The sequence below is a fragment of the Protopterus annectens genome, chromosome 6.part0 (genome assembly GCF_019279795.1).
Source record: "Protopterus annectens isolate FY-2018-M chromosome 6.part0, PAN1.0, whole genome shotgun sequence".
Classification (NCBI taxonomy): Eukaryota; Metazoa; Chordata; order Ceratodontiformes; family Protopteridae; genus Protopterus; species Protopterus annectens.
In genome coordinates, this window is record NC_056737.1 from 63,613,525 (window position 1) to 63,631,396 (window position 17,872).

The 17,872-nt window shown below is 37.1% G+C and overlaps 1 protein-coding gene across 1 annotated transcript; it reads right to left on the bottom strand.

Moving 5' to 3' along the window:
• Positions 1-824: 824 nt before the first annotated feature.
• LOC122804046 (myoglobin-like) lies at positions 825-17,019 on the bottom strand. The gene is made up of 3 exons (XM_044073721.1): positions 16,879-17,019; positions 13,189-13,408; positions 825-1,463 (listed from the first exon to the last, which is right to left on the bottom strand). Exons 1-3 carry the CDS (start codon positions 16,977-16,979, stop codon positions 1,332-1,334), a joined length of 453 nt encoding a protein of 150 aa, XP_043929656.1. The 5' UTR covers positions 16,980-17,019; the 3' UTR covers positions 825-1,331.
• Between the last annotated feature and the right edge of the window lie 853 nt (positions 17,020-17,872).

The following is a 17,872-nucleotide window of genomic DNA, read 5'->3' on the forward strand; positions in this document are numbered from 1 at the left end:
TGCATGCATGTTTGTGCGTGTTTGTGTGTGTGCGTGTGTGTCTGTGTGTGCATGTGTGTGTGCGTGTGCATGTGTGCTTGTGTGCGTGTGTGTGTGCTTATGCGTGTGTGTGCATGCATGTGTGTGTGTGTGCGTGTGTGCGCGTGTGTGTGCGTGTGTGTGTGTGCGTGTGTGTGTGTCTGTGTGCACGTGTGTGTGCACGTGTGTGCATGTGTGCGCGCATACATGTGCATGGGTATCCATTCTTGTGCATGAGTGTGCATGTGTGTGTGCATGCATGTTTGTGTGTGTTTGGGTGTGTGCATGTGTGTCTGTGTGTGCATGTGTGTGTGTGCGTGTGTGTGCGTGTGTGTGCGTGCGTGTGCGTGTGTGTGCATGCATGTGTGTGTATGTGTCTGTGTGTGTGTGTGGGTGTGTGTGTGTGTGCATGTGTATGCGTGTGTGTGCGCGTGTGCGTGCGTGAGTGTGTGCATGTGTGCGTGTGTGCGTGTGTGTGTGTGTGCGTGTGTGTGTGTGTGTGTGTGTGTGTGTGTGTGTGCGCGCGAGTGAGACAGACACAGAGACATGCAGTGAAGGTACATTTATAAACGTAGGGCAATGATTTGAAGTGAACATGGAAAGAAATGAAGGAAGAAAGGAGGGAAATGAAGGCAGACAATGTTTAAGGGAAAGGGTGAAAACCCATGTTTAAAGATAATGAAAAATAGTGAAAATGATAAATAGTACAGGATGGCATTTAAAGACATTTTAACTGATAGTTTTAGATGTTTGAGCAAACTAAATAAATATTTGCCATGATCTCTTAAATGAAACAGTCAAGGAAATAGATAGTATTTTATTTTATTAAGAAATTGTCAAGTATGACATTGGGAACAGTGAACATATCTGACATCAGTCCTCTTGACACATATTATTTTCACTACAAAACCATAACCTTGTCTGTGAATTCTATAGTAGAGTCCTGTATATGTGCTTAATGAGAGCTGAGAGCGACCTTTTCAAGTATGAGGCCCACAAGCAGAGAAAATACAATTGCTGTAAGATAATGTCATTTATAATAAGAGATTTTTCTAGTTAGTATTAATAACTTCCAATTACTTAATTCAAAAGTTGTATCAGTGCTACTTTAAACTCACATTCAGTTACTTCCCTAAATATAGAACAGATATAAGTCAAAATGTATTTGTTTTCAGTTTTCTTTACTAAAGCTCCATTAAACTGTAGGTGATGGTCCATTACAAAGCGATTCAATTTTTTTTCCTCTCTTTTCCTTTTAAGTGTACTTCTTTTATGGAAAAGTAGCAAATAAGGTCATCATTTTTTCCTTAGAGTTATACTTTGGCATAATTGGCTTTTAGGCCATTGGCAATCTGGCTCAGAGCTGCTTTCAAGGATTCCCGGACAGGTCCATACTCTCCTGGCAGGTTTTCATACACGTACACATCAATGACAGTAGAAATTAGCTAAATTAAAAGAAAGTAAAATCATCACTTGTGATATGCAACAAATATGGTTAGAAAGGTCATATGTGCATTTGGTATCCTACATGTACTATTTAGCATTAAGTAGTAGAATTACAAAGTCACCTTATCTGGTTCTATTACAAAAAAAGGAAAATCTTAATTTTGCAGTTTTGTAATGGGAGTTCTCTACAATAAAAAGTTTTCTACCCCCATGTCATGTCTAGGTGAAGGGATGGACAGTCTTTGTATCAGGTTTGATGCATTGTTTTCTGAATACAACGAGTTGTGTAATACTTGCGTCAGCCATGACCCGACCTAGTAAGGCACCAACAACTTATGTAAAATTGTTGCATATATAAATAAAAACAACAATAATAGCAGTAGGAGAATCATCATTAAAATTGAATTTTACATTTTATTTAAGTGAAAAAACAGATTGTGTCAGCAAAACCTTATTTGGTTCATTACAGAAAACATGAAGCATGTCAGGACTATAATGATAAACATATATATGTATGTTAGGTTTTGTGTGTGTGTGTGTGTGTGTGTGTGTGTGTGTGTGTGTGTGTGTGTGTGTGTGTGTGTGTGTGTGTGTGTGAGAGATAAAGTGAGAAGTATCAAACAGTATTTGAAAATGTTTCTTTTCTTTTGTGTTACTACCACAAATAATTTGCTACAGCAGAATACAACAAACACTGGTAATGAATGCGATGACAAAAAAAAATTGCACAGAAGAACTCTGTGGCTTGTTATTTAAAAAGTTAAAAGGAAATTAATAAAAAAATTGATTTCGGGCTAAATTAATATGAAATTTGTGCATGTAAACACAAAGTGGAGCAGATACATTATTTATTTCTCCACTTGTCTAATTTCTGATTAGTCCTTTTGCACTGTGGCCTTTTTCATGGGGGCCAAAGCAGAAAAATTCAACCAGCTCTTTTGTAGACAGATTTATTTCTATATGGTCACACTGGGAGGTTGCTGATGTACATATATTATACAAATTTACTATAGCTGTAACAACTTAACTGAAATTAATGCATTTTGCATTACACAATAAGCTAAATGTCACAGCTGCATATGACTGTCAAATCAGAACCAACTTTCAAATACGTCACAGAGTAAACATATTAAACTAACAAGAGAGGGACAGCAAGTAATATATAAATACACATTCTCATCCCTCTGTGTTAAACACTTCTTATATTTTAATCTTAATAACATGCACAGGTGGGTGATATTGTATGCACAGGACTGTGCCCCATGCTTTAAATTGTGATATACAACAACATAGCATCACCATTTGGAGTAAGAAAAGTCTAAGCAGCAGATAAAAATCTGTGGGAAAAAAGGTTCTTAAGCAATTTCACTTCATTTTCAGTCCTGATTGCACAGATAATTATTTTCTATTAACTTACAAAATACACTAGAATCACTCATGCATTATATATTCATTGATCTTTGTTTAAAAGACTTACCACACCATGCAGGAACTGATAGCTACACCATGGCCAATGTCAGTTGAAACTTAATGCAAGGCAGTGTGGTACATACCCAAACAAGATGAGTGTTAGTTTATGTTGGTTATTATTAGGCAGTAGCTTATGGAAAGGAAACCTATGAGACTTTAAGACCTGTGGGGACTAGGGATGAGAGGAATTATTTATTTTTCACAATAGTATGTATTGTACAAAGGTACAGGACGGTTTCCCCATAGTGGCTGACTGTTCTGTGTTGTACATGTATACTGTTCATGTGAAGAGCAGTAAATATGCATCTTAATGTCTGCATGCTTGGTTACATATCCTACTTACTATATTCAAGTGCAGCTGAAAGTATTCCAGTGCAAAAATCACTGTGTAACAGCTTGCATGCTTATGAATTGTATAATATTTTCCAGATACACCACTGACATATCAATGGCATGCATGTAATATTTAGCAAGTGCGGATATCACAGTATATCTTTTGGTGTGATTTTCAGTGACTGCTTTGAGAAAAGGCATGACTGTTGCATTCAGGACAGCCTACACATCCAACCCTTATAGAGTAAACACCTAAACATGTCCAATGGACACCATCATAAAGACACTGCCTCTTCATGTTTCAGAACCAGAACCAGGTTCTGTCTGGAATATTGACTGTAATGAATGAGAACTAAATTTGTCAACCAGTTTCTTTTTTTTAGCAACAGTAATTTAAATAAAATTATTATTTAAAGTTTAAAAGAAAAGGAGTTTAAAAAAAATATAAAACAGGAAGTCCCAATGACCTAATGGATAAGGCATTAGGCTCCTGACACTAGAGGTTGTGAGTTCACATTTCCTCTAGTTTGCTAACCTTTGTCTGGCAGTAAGCACAGAGAATTAAGGCTATGAGTTGTTAATAATCTGCTTTTTGTAGCCTGAGGTTTAACTCCCTCAGTCTCCATTTGCCCAATGTCTGACTGAGTAAATCATTTAATCAGACAGAAATGGAGGAGTGAGACTTCTCAACAGTCTCTTGAACCATATGCCTTGTAAACACGTATAAAGTAAAATGAGGGAATATGAACCCATTTTGACTAATCCATAATGCATGCACAAGCACATGTTGAATATTAAAAAAAAACTAGAATAAGGGTAAAAACATAGTCACAATGTCATCAACTTCTCAACCAATAAAAATGTAAGTGCTTTCATCCAAACATTATTCATTAACAGAGTTCTTCAGAATAAATAGAACATAATCAGAATACATCATAATAAAAACATATAATAACACAATTATCTTAAAGGTCTAAACCTTAAATAACTTTTTATACTAATGTGATTGTTTAGACCTGGCAAATAGTCATTTTTCAGTTCTAATTGCCACTACAGTTCCTTTTTTTCCAAAAGTGAATCAAAACCCTGCCCCTTGCTGTTAATTGAATATAGTCCATTAAAAAAAGAGCTTAATAATTTTTTTATTGGTTGAGAAGTTGATGACATTGTGCCTTTATCGGGTAACTTAATGGAGTATAAACATGTTGAATATTGCTGAGACAGGAAAGAAGAGACAGAGCTTGTCCTCACTAGCTTTCTTCTTGTTTGCTCTTAAAAAATAAGAAAGGGGCCTTCTGGATTAATTAAACAATCTAATCTAGGTAATGGAATCCATGCTGCAGTCTGCTGCTCTAGGATGGTAATTAGAGATGTAATTAGCCCACTAGTGCAGACACTTTTTAACTGACTGTGAAGACAGTGATAACAACATTAAACTTTCATGTGCTGCTGAATGGCCTTTTGGAAAAGAGATGGAAAAATGAGAATCCACAGCATTTTTTCTTTCCAGTGATGTGACAATGTAGAATTGCCTCCACGTGGACTCCAGGAGATTATCAAAATGTAGCCTACTAGCTACCCCAGAATACTAGATAACATCATCAGTGGGCACATGATCATGTCAGTGCACCTGTACAGAACCCTACTTATGCCTCAGCAGGTATGCATCCTTGAAGGTATGGGGTAAGAAGCTAATCTCAGGACAGTGTCTGGTAACATGTGATGACCTCACTGCCTCACTGCTACACTGCTACCTTATGTAACTATGCAGATGCAGTTATAGTGAAAGATTGTGGTTCTATCAGACTGTAAGTTAAAAATATGTAACTGGTAGTAATAGTAATGGACACTAAAGGCTACTAAAATCAAAACTGAAGTCCACAGTCAGAACATTTATGGAGGTCTGCATTTTAACATGTGATTCAGAGACTAATCACTATGCTGCAGTATGACTAAATAAAGCATAATCATTTAGATATGTTGCTTGTATATGGCACAGCTGCAAAAACAATTGCTGCAGAGACACGTATGAGAGTGGCCGCTGTGGTGCAGCAGTTAGCATTGCACCTCACAGCAAGAGGTTTTCCTGTTCGATTCTCGTCTGGAGCACCTTCTGTGTGGAGTCTGCATGTCCTCCCCATGGTCGAGTGACATCTAAAGACATGCAGGTAGGTGCATGCATAAATGGGTTTGCCTTCTTTGAAGGCTGGGCGTCGGGCTGGCAACCCGGCACCATAAAAATCTACTGCCAATGATTAGCGGACCAGAGTTCCACTGTGGTAATCCCTAACTGGGAAATGCTAAAATACTTTGGAGTCTGCATGTCCTCCCTTTGGTTGCATGGGTTTCCTCTGGGTGCTTCAGTTTCCTTCCACATCCCAAAGACATGCTGTAGGTGGATTGGACACTCTAAATTGGCCCTAGGCATGAGTGCATGCATGTGTGTGCCTTCTGTGGAAGGTTGGGCACTGGGCTGACAACTCAACACCGTAAAACTCCACTGCCAATCATGAGTGGACAGGTGATCTGCTGTGGTGACCCCTAACTGGGAAAAGCTGAAAGAAGAAGAAGAATGCTGTTCTGATAATGAGCAAGTATGTCAGATAATCATGCAGCTTTACAACTGTTTACTCAAGCTTATCACACACACACTTGGCTAGAAAACAACATAACCATATCATATGTTCTGTAACCAGGCAAAGAGTAACAGACATTTCAGTTACTTTTACAGATAAGCTGCATATTTTAATGCATAGTTCAGGTGATGAAGGCTGTAAAAAACAATAATTTTATTATGAGATTTGCAATGTAACTAATAGCCATTCAGACCTTAAACATGTGGCTTTGCTGACCAAAACACCCACTGGGTATTCAACAGTTCAAAGTAACCCAAGTTCTTCAATATAGAAAAATGGAGTTAGATGAGATAATGTTGTGAAAAAAGAGTACATGCATCTCTTGATTACTGAGAAAAAGAAATCTGTTTTAAAGTTCCATAGAATGTATCCTTGAATTCACAGAAAACTGAAGCGAGAACTGCTGACCACTAATTAACTAGAAAATAAAATGAGGAGGGTAAAGTTTGTGAAGTCTACAAATGGAATATGTGACCCTTCTTCAGAAGCTGGGGAGCATGGCAGCCACAGGGAAATCATAGAGTCGGTCCTTAAAGAAATCATTTCAGGGATGTGGAACATTAGAAGCCAGTGGGCAGAAGATGTAGGCAATATGGCTTTGTAGGTGGACTGGGCCATGCCATATTATTATTATTATTATTATTATTATTATTATTATTATTATTATTATTATTATGTAGCCAGGGCATCAAACAATGAATTCACACATGCTACATAGATTTAACAAGGCCTTCAACAGCATCACAGAAATGGTTAACAAACTAATTAAAGCTATATGGGATTTGTTTGGAGTGTTGTAAAACAGGTAAAATATTAGCTTGCAAAAGTACGAAGTGTAATAGTAACCTGAATCTAGCCTGTTGAAAGAATAGTTGTCAAAGGGGTATCATAAATTCCTTTCTAGGGCACCCCATTTGAATACCTATAGGAGCTGCACTGCATAAGTTCTGAAAAAGGAAGGTATGCATATTTTCTGATCACATAAAGTTAAGGTCCAGTGAAGTAGTGTAAAATATAGTACTTTTAATTCCATGCAATGCAGACTAAAGCATTTGTAAGACATTCAAAAAGTACATAAATGGAGATTAAACAGTAACAATGTGTAAAGTGTAAGGGAACCAGAGTATTTACATCAGGTGATATAAACACAACATTGAGGAATACTAGCAGGATACATGTCTAGAGGCATCTGTGAGCAACAGGAAATTATTAATCTGTGAATTTAGATTTGCTTCTGAAGCAAGGATAATTAGAAGTACTTCTTTAGATGCATAGTAACACTCAGCTGTGTTCTGAACTTATCCAAAATGGCACCATCCACTCACAATAGACATAGGAAATATACTTGCTGACAAATTTAGTGTAAATTTTTCTGAAACAACTAATTTAATTCCACAAATTGCCCTTTTATCCTAATATCACAAAGGAACAAATACTGAAGGTGTACTGAAGGTGTTCTCTAAAATAAAAAAAAAATTGCTTCTATTGTACCTGATAATTTGCATAAATGACTAATAAATAGTGCCAAACATACTTTTGTAAAGTCCCTCCTTAAATTTAATTGTTTAACTTGAGCTTAGTTACAAGATTTGTCCCTGTAGTATGACAGACTGCAGTGGTGATGCCCCTACACAGATGTGGGAATGTAAAGACCCTTTAATCTGGCTAGTCTGATTTCCAAAGCCATGGAATATGCCACATCTGAGCTTTAAATAATGACATTAAAACCCCCTGAATAGGTTAGACACATATAATTTTGTCTTTGTGAAAAGGAAATCCTGCCTAATTAAATTAGTTTATTTATTTGACAATCATTCAATTCACACTGCTTATTTGAATCTGCCTGAAACATTTGACACTATACAGTAGATTCACACCTGGTAAAGTGGATAGCCAACTGGCTGAAAGACAGCGCTCAGCACTGTGGCATGTTTTTTTCATAACTAATTGCTAAGTTAACAGCCTGCAGACTAGTACAAGCTGAGCCAATGACCAGAGGTCAAAATCAAATCCCGCACCTTGCATCTGTGAGGTAAAGACCTTAACCAGTATGCTAACCCCTTCCTCCCTAATCATTATGCTCATCTACTTCTCAAATCTCCAGAGCAGGAATTAGATCCTTTGGTAAACTAAGTTTACAGAGGACTGCAAAGTGGACAGTATTGTCAAACTTTCCTTTGATATCCATTCGTAAGAGCAGAAATCAACTGTCATAAACATGTGGTGTACAGAAAAATGGCTAAAATGGAATGTAAGAAAGGGTTATATTGTTATATGCGCTAAGCAGCATCCTAATTTCTCCCTCAACATGCAGTTTAGCTAATACCTGACTCTGAGGATCTTGGAACCCATGATGATAATTTCCTCTCTTTCAATGCTCATATAGCTACACTGCTGCAGTAGTCAGAAAATCCTTCTGTTTAGCACAATTAATATTCTAAAGGAATCCAATCCACATCAAAAACAGCTAGCACTCCTCATTATGCTGCCTAATTACACCTATAATTGAATGCATTGTCCCCTTCAGGATGTAACGTCCTGGTCTATTAAACAACTGTAAAGGTCCCAAAGATCTGTAATTATAAAGATTGTTGGCCTAAAGTCCCCGTGCTACCAGGAAAAGTTTGAAGGTTTGAAGTTTTATGTCTTTACTCAGTATTTATAGTCCCTTGCATGGTAATCTATGCCTTGCATTTTGTGCCATTAGGGACACTACCCTCCATGATCTCTTGTATCTTCATAAGCTATATAACTCCACTATAACAAGAACTAAGGACTTATGTCTCTACCAGCATGCAAATAAAGTGCACTGAAGAGAAACATTTATTACCCAACACCTATCCCACCTCTGGTACAAATTTCATCTGCAAATTAAACTATGTGACTCCCTAGCATCCTTCAGATTTAACTGGGATGATTGTATGGGTACCCATGAATTTACTCAGGAACTGACCTGCTTTGCCCTTCATAAGATGGGGGCACAGAATTAGGATGAGTACTGCTAACGTGCAAGTGGTCTTAGGACTTGCTTGCCTTGTATTTTTTTGTGACCCTAGGGGCTTCAGTTTGTCCAATTTCACAAGCATAGACAAAAATCAGAAACAACTAAAAGAAGTGTTCAGGAGAAGTCATGAGGAGATTAGTAGAGTTGATAGGAGGGAGAGGTAATATGAAGGGTCTATATTAGAATGTAGAATGTCCATAACATTGACCCCAGAAGATTACAATGACAGAATATTGAATTGCTGTGCTTTAACTTTGAACATCAGAAGATCACATCTACATGTTTTTGCAACAGGGCAAGCCCCCATGCCCCCCTCAAGTGGAGGGATATGCCCCCCCATATCTCCGAAAATTATAAATATCAACTCCATGATTGCACATTTGCTGGGAATTGGGAAAATGACAACTGAGCTGTACTGTGAACTTGCACTGTACCATCTTTTAAACTTCTGTGTTATGGCACTTTGATATTGTGCTGTTTTGATCTTCTGGATTTGATGCTGTGAACATCAATGTAATGAACATTCAATATTCTAACAGGGACCCGATCTGCCATACATCCAGGGCATCCAAAAGCAGCACCATATTAAAAAAAAAATGTGCCTCTCAATTGTCCCTGATTTTACAGAATGCCCTTGATTTTTCCCTGGCCTTTGTAAAACTGTGATTTTTTTAGTTAATCTCTAACTAATAGAACTTAGATGATGCCCTAAAGGTAAAGGATGAAAACACTAGACATTTGGATTAACTTATGCTTGAATAAATTGTTTTTTAAAATATATTAACTTGGGCTTTCTGGCTGTTTGTGTGCCAAGATATTTTTGGTTATTGGTCTTTAGACTTGGCTTGCACTCAGTATATGGTTTCAGCCATTTAACTTTTGTACAACTTCAGTTTTGAAAGTGGTTACACCAAAAAAAAAAGTAAATAGATAAAACAGCAACTAGCTACCTAGGTTATGACCCTGATGACTCAAGTTTTATTAGCAGCTGGAGTGCCTGATGGAAGTGCTGCAGGGAGGGAAAGATTGATATGGCTTTGCTAGCTCATTTCCCCTCAAGGGAAAGACTGCAGGAGTGCATGCCTTTGGTGTACTTTCCCATGGCTGAATCCCTTGTGGAGACCAAAGCTCCCATGTGATTGTTGTCTTCAAGTGGGACAGAGCTGTTGTGCAGGATTTCATAATTCATGAAAGCGAGTGACTCATCCTCACTGATACCATTTTACACTGAAAAAAAAAACTGAAACAAAGAACCTCTGATGATTGCCTAAATGATGGCTACTTTTGGTTAGCTGGCACCCAAGTACCTGAGGAATGACTGTGTCAGTTGACCAAGAGATGGCCATATGGTTGATTGGCAGTGGGCATGTAAGGTTCCAAATGAAAAATAAATAAATAAATAAAACAGTGGCATTTCACCTTGGCTTTGTGCATATGTTAAAAGCTAGTTTAATTATATGGTTTACGTATTAGGTAAACCCTCAAAAAATTAAAAAGCATTGTTTTTTCAGTGGAGACACACAAGGAAAAATGGCAAAACTATACATAAAAATAAAGACAACACTCAATAGAAAGTCTAATCTCCTCTGTAGACAGTAGAACATTATGAATTATTAACAAACTGTTATAGCCATGGTAGTGCAGCGGTTAGCATTGTCGCCTCACAGCAAGAGGTTCTCCCATTCAATTCTCGGCTGGAGCTCCTTCTGTGTGGAGTCTGCATGTCCTCCTCATGGTCAAGTGATGTTAAAGACATGCAGGTAGGTGTGTGCATGAATGGGCATGCCTTTTTTGAAGGTCGGGCATCAGGCTGGCAACTCAGCACCATAAAAATCCACTGCTAATCATTAGTGGACAGGAGTTCCACTGTGGCGACCCCTAACCGGGAAAAGCCGAAAGACTTAAAAACAAACTGTAGCAGAAGCTAAGCAGGGGCATTACAAACTGCAGTTAAGATAAGTGGGACATGCACTAAACATGGAATCGATATAAAATCAGCCTATGAAGGGCCAGAATTGGATGGTAAATTGGGATTTTGATAACAAGCAATCATGGCAAATGCTGGATAATGCTGATAAGAACATAGGCTGCATGACAGAAAGAGGAGAGAGCTGAAGTCAGGAAATGGGTAAAGATAACAAAAAGTGTCTTGTAGGATAAGGGGTGCAGGATAACAAAAGGAGTCCAGCATACACTTACCTCAGAATAAGGTGATGAATTTGTGATAAAAGATAAAGGTAAGTGTGAGCATTCTGATTTAAAAAAAAAAAATCCACAATTTCAGAAGTACATACCAGAAAGCATTGTTGCATCAGTTGTAGTCTTGGAGATATTTGTGCCAGGGAGAGGGGAGTTATAGAAACACATAAAGCAGGCACAGTACTGCAGTCTAATCAGGATTCCTGGATTCTGCTACACAGAGTATTATGCACAGAGGCGGACAGAGCATGAGACCCAGTGGTCAGGGGAATCCATCTTACACTGTTTAATAAAGACACCCATACTAGTGAATCTGGACATTACAAGTACAGACCAGGTCTTATCCCACGTGAGAAGAGTCTTGTAGGCTGCTAAAGTATGGGGCAGATTACAGGTTGCATTTTATATTGATACTATAGTTTCAACTGAGTGATTCAGCAAACTAGCAAGGGAAATGACAAGGAAATGCTTCTGCAAACCACCTTTGTCTAATAATTCAGAGATATACAATGAAAAATGGGTGCATAAAAAATAAAAGTAAGTAAATAGGTATGTAAGTAAATAAAAATGACTCTGTAGGAGTCAGAAGTCATCTTCAGTCATATGAGGTGTAGCACTCATACAGTTCAAGGCTGTGCTGTTATGCATGCTGACATGATGTCGTCTGGGTCCCATATGCAATGGTACTTTGTGAAGCAGTTCAAAGAGAACTATTTGTAAAGAAACCCAGAATGGAAGATTATTACAAGTAAAGGCCTACCGTGTACGTATTCAAGGACAGAAAAAATAGTTAGTTTGAGAGCCTCATGGAAGGAATATAGACCCACTGTCTCTCTATCATAATGTAACAAATGTAGGATGATACACAGCATCTATATAGGCTGCTGTAAGACGATGTCCAATATCATAATATGTATCTTATTTGAGTTTGATTTTCCTTTATCATGCAATATGCCCAAGTCATGACTGAAAAAAAAATGTCCATTTGGCTGGTTTACTCAACCAGTAATAAAAATAATGAACAGCTAATCTATCAAATAGAAACAAAGAAGGGGCAATTTTGCAGATTAGTCCAATCCTAGGAAGGACACTATTATAAAGCTAAAGAAGACTTACCCAAGACATTTGAGAGACATAGTCCAGTTTAATATTTTACCACAAAATAACCAATGGGAACCTTCTTCAGCATGGACATGAACTAAAATCTGCAGTGGAAGACATGGAGCAGTTAAGAATCCACTCATCTTAAGAAAAGTATTTCTTTACAAATAAGAAATGGAAGCGTCACCGATGAAAACTACAAATTAATTTCTGCTGCCTGCAGTCAACAACAAAGAGGCTATTTATTAGGAAATATAAAAACGAATCAATCTGATTTAAACCCAGATTACAGCATGTCTAGGTACCCAGTCAGTACACTTCCCTTATCACATAGTGAATAGGTATGCTGTAACTGGTTTCAAAGAAATAAGGTTTTGGGGAGGCATACATTTGATTTGGTTCAGGTTGGTAATTGTTTTTGTCTTTTCTTTCTGAAATTTCCAGCAAATAATCTGCAAAGAAGCTCAAGTGCATGTTTAGATAAGAAACACATGTGACTACATACCTCCTGTAGGACCTCTTTAATCACCAGTCTTCAATGGCAATAATGTTAGTCTTATAAACTAGTAAACTAAAGTGCAAATTCTAGGTATTACTCATTATGTTATTGGGTGCACTCAGCTGTAAAGGAAAAAATATTAAGGAAAGACATCCAAAAAGATAAATTTATCCTGTGATATAGCTGGGAAATGCAGTAAGTGGAGTCATAACCCTACACGTCATACTCAAGTGCTCCCTTCTTTATAATATCAGATAGCAATGGTGAGCTGCTTGTATGCTCAGATAAGTGAACTCTGAAGGAATTAGAAAGTCAAAGAAATGTCAACAAACAGCAAAAGATGTAACCAAGGGAGGAAGCCATGTTTAAGATTGTGCTTTGGCAAATGTTAATGTTATAAAAAGAGAAAACTAGCAGAAATAGAGAAATTATTAACTCAGCATCTGTCATCACCCTGTTTAATTTTCCTGTGAAATTCTTACTTGAAAGTAATCCAGTGGAATCCGATGCTTGTTCTTATGAGATTCAGCCATAGTGTGTAGCTGACTATCATTCTGACCCTTCAGTTTCAGCAGCTTCCCCAAGAAATCGACAACAACACCACCATGTTTCTTTACATCAGCATTGGCTGCTAGGTCTGAAGTAGGGATATCTTTGTACTTTGAGAAGAGGGCCTGAGTTGCTTTGTCTGCATCAAACATGCTGCAATGAGGAATTTGGAGATATTAATACAAAGGCTGCTTAATGCAACAAACACTATCTTCTGCAGATTTATTATCCAAATTCAGTTTTAATAAAAGAGCTTTCCAAATTACAGCTAACACTTAAATTCATGTCCTTTAATGACACCCCTTTATATACATATATTGCACATTCCATATTTGCAATGAAAACTGATTGCTGTTATGTATAATTTAATTTGAGAAAGTGTCAGATTTCACTTTGAGGAAAAGATGTAACTTCATGGAGTAATAAAACCTTCTGCTTTCTTCACCATTTTAGTTAAGGCAAAAGACTCTTCAACAATTTACCGCTAATTTGTAAAGAGCCATTCAGAAACAGGAAACAATGCTACAGTGGCATCTGTTAGTGAGAAAAGGTTCAATAAAATCAATTCCATTCTTAACCGAAGTTAAGTCACTTACTGATATTTTATAACAGGTCGTGTTAATGTATCCTGACATGATACTATGGATTAGCATGATGTAATAGCCTGCTGAACCCTTATTCTGAAGTAGAGAAGGTCACTGGGTAAAGATTAGCTATTTAACCTGACATGTTCAAGCAAATGTTTCATGGTCACATCATCAGTATGAAACCTTAACAACTCCTATACATTTTTTGTAAAGTTTATTGTTGCCCTTTCACAACCTTTGACATTGTTGAAATGTTTCTTCTGTCAAAGGGAAGTGGTACAATTGATGTCTCATGTGCAAACATACATACTACGGACCTTCATTATTTTACCTGAAATTTCTAACTTAAGACCTACAGCCACATTTTTATGATACTTTGAAAAGTGAGTATTTTCAACTGACCTGGAACTCAGACATTCTAGTTCTGACTTGTTGATCTCACCTATGCAATCATTAGCCCCAACAAAAAAGAACCATGCAATCATCAGTGCCCCGCCCAAAAAAAAGAAAACAGGCATGTAATCCTCTATGGTTCTTATATAATGTTTCTCAAACTATTAGCTTCTGCATTCCAGGTAATTTCTACAAGTAAATTACATTATATAGTGTTATTATATTGTGATACATAGTATGACCATTGGAAAAGAAGCAGCTTGCAGTACTGCATCTCCTCAATTTCAGAAGAAATGCCAACATTTAGTAAACCAACACTTTCCTATTTATTCCACTGTTCTTCAGCATGAGTTTCAGTTATCATGACCTTCTATCCCCCCATCACTTAACCACATTTGAACTCAGATTACTACCCCCTTGGCCCACTTTTAAGCAACCAGATTTATTATCTTTTCTTCAGTGGTACTTGGTTTAAAATGCATTCATATGACCATGAACAGCTATTAAGGTGTTAAGAAACCTGTAATGTGGAGCTCAAGGTGTGTTCAGCATTATTTTTAAAATGTCAAGCTAAGTCACCTTGGCTACTTTGCTGTTAGGTATTCCACCATCTTTTCCTGAAGGAATCCACCACCTTTTCTTTAAATTATAGTCCACATTTCTTTACCCGTCCCCACTGTTGATGTGGGCCTTACTAATATTTGATTTTTCCTTACTTCCATTTTTGAGAAGTGTGGCTGTATCCATCTGTAGTCCTTAAGGACAAGTTACATTGTACATCATTTCTAAGCCTGATCATTATTTGTTCTTCTGGCACATTCTATAGATACAGTATGCCTTTTTATAAAGCATTACCTCAACTCCTATTGCTGTGCCCAGACTCAGTTTTGTGAATTGTTTTTACAGACTCTTTTCTACAAATATGTGATGACATCCACTTCTATAATATACCTATTTATATCACCCCTTGGTACAGCCCACTTTCATCACTAATGCAGAAAATAACCATTCATTGGAGAATACATTTTCCAGGCCCTCACTCAGCCTGTCTTATATTAAATCCCTATATCACAGTTCTGAATAAGTTTCCTTTGATAATTAATATGTTGTGATAACATCCTGCTTCCTTTTTCACTTCCTATACATCAGTTTGTGTTTTAGCTCCCACTGCCTCTCCTGCCTTCCACAGTAAACTAAGTACATATTCCTGACTCCTTTCTTTTGCAGTGAGTGGAAATTTACAAGACAGTATCATTACCACTGTTCTTTTATTCCTTTATTTGTTAGTTGGGTAGGTGAGCTAGACCAATGGTTCTTTATCAGTCACAACCATGGTCTTCTTTCTACTGAGATCAGTGATGTCTTTCTTGTTAACTTGCCCATGTTTTCCTTCCTTAATGGAGTATAAAATCAGAATTCACAAAACTTAACACCATTTAGAGTTTTTAGTGTTTGTAGCAAAATAGGAGACTGTTATAAGATTCTAATGAGCTACAATTGCCAAAAAGTACTGCAGCAGTGTGTAGTCATAACATGGTCCTGCAGTTCTTGGCCATGTGGTTACAAAGGTGTGGTTAAAAGTACATTAATGTATCAGCATTAACTGGGCAGGACTGCCTGTCACAATCATTTCAGCCAATGAAATGCAAATTCTTTATGTTCCAGCCTTCCTGATGAAGTGCACTCTGCTCTAACCCTCCTTGGTTTCCACTGTCAAATGTAAGCAGTATTTATAACCTACTTGGCAGTTAGTACAAATGATTAAGAGCTATGTGCTGTTAATACATTTCTGTAAATTAGGGTTTGATTCCCACAGCCTTCATTTACCTACTGACTGGTTTTAAGCAAGTCACTTAACCAGACAATGCTCTGGGGCATTTAGAATATTGGGATAGGGAATCAATATTCTCTTAAACTGTATGCCTAGTAACTACCTATGAACTGTCTAAAGCCACCAAGCCCCCCCATTCCAAAACATAACCACTCAGTGATCCTACAAAAATAAACCAGACCTTTACTCCACATGTAACACATAACATTTGTCTCACTACTCTCCTTTCAAAGAATAAAGTGGTAGGGATATCAGCACCATTTTAATTCAAAGATAAACCATACTGAATGAGATACCAGGGATACAATGTTCTCTTATCAGGTACCATAAAATGTATTCAGAAGCATGTATTCTAATATTTTGGTAAACTAATAATAACAATACCCATAATAATTAATCATAACAACAACAACAACAACAAAACAACAATTATTCACATATACTACACTTCATACTCTGGCATTAAAAAGTCACACGAGATATAAATGAGGTATGCTTATCATATACTGTAAATTCAGCACATTCCTTGGCATCTCCTAATTCATTGGTTTGTTGCTATATCTCTGTCTTTTTACTATATATCTGTCAATCACATTCCAAAGAAGATGGCAAGGCCAAGAAAAAGTCAACATTACAACTACATGATGGGTGCAAGAGATGTAATCAGTAGGCTCAGATGCAGTACCCACACTATGTAACTGATCTACTGATAGCAGTAGTCTGAAATAATGAAAAAGAAAACAACTGTCATAGCATTTTTTAAAAAGGGCCATGTTCAAAATGAGTAAAATATAGAGCAAGAAAGCACTTACCGAATTAAAATGTGTTTGCCATGCTCTGAAGAACTTGGGGCAACATATTTGTCCCAAAAGGCCAAGAGTTCATTCCACTGTGCTTCTGAAAGTCCTGCCATGGCTGTGGATAAAGAAGGATCTTCTTACAGTGCAATGAAATTCTCTTCATAGAATCACACAGTTAGAAAACTTTGACAGGATTTTTATATGTTTTCTAGTCCTTTGAAAACTTACACTTGCCAATCAGAATTTGTTGTCCTTGAGATGGGCTTGTAGGAGTGTTCTGTGGCCCTATTTTGGGTGGGGCTTGTGGTGTGTGGTGTGTGTGTGTGTGTGTGTGTGTGTGTGTGTGTGTGTGTGTGTGTGTGTGTGTGTGTGTGTGTGTGTGTGTGTGTGTATGTCTACATGTATGTATGTGTCTTCCCCTAAACTCAGGTTAATTTCTATACCATTGTTAAACAACTGATAAAGAGAGCACACTTCAAGCATAGAGAATCTAAAATGATATCTTATTCATTTCAAAAAATGTTTGTTAAAATGATCATCACAAATGAAAATAATCAATAATATAAAGTGTCTTAAGTCAAAATTTTAAATCTAAATTATCCACACTGATATCTTGGAGTAATTCAAAAATACAACTGAAATAACTGTAATCAGCGAAAGAGAAGCAGGTATTCAAAAATAAAATACAAGCTTAAGGACAGCAGTGAACATTTATTTTTCAAAGGCTTTGATTATGATAAGGGTTTGGAGTTATATTTTTGTTTCCTGAATTGCTTAAGAACTAATAGGCATTATACAGTTCCCCATTCTCACATTCAGAGAAATTTAGCAGGCAGATGCCAGTATTATGAATTAGCTGAAGCCACAGAAGAAAACAATGTATTATACTGTTTCTATAGCTCAGCTATAGAAGTAAACAATTAAAGGTCAGACTTCCCTGTATGATCTAAGTAATATACTCTGTGTACTTGAGTTTATTTCCTCTCAGTTGTCCAAGACAGTAGTA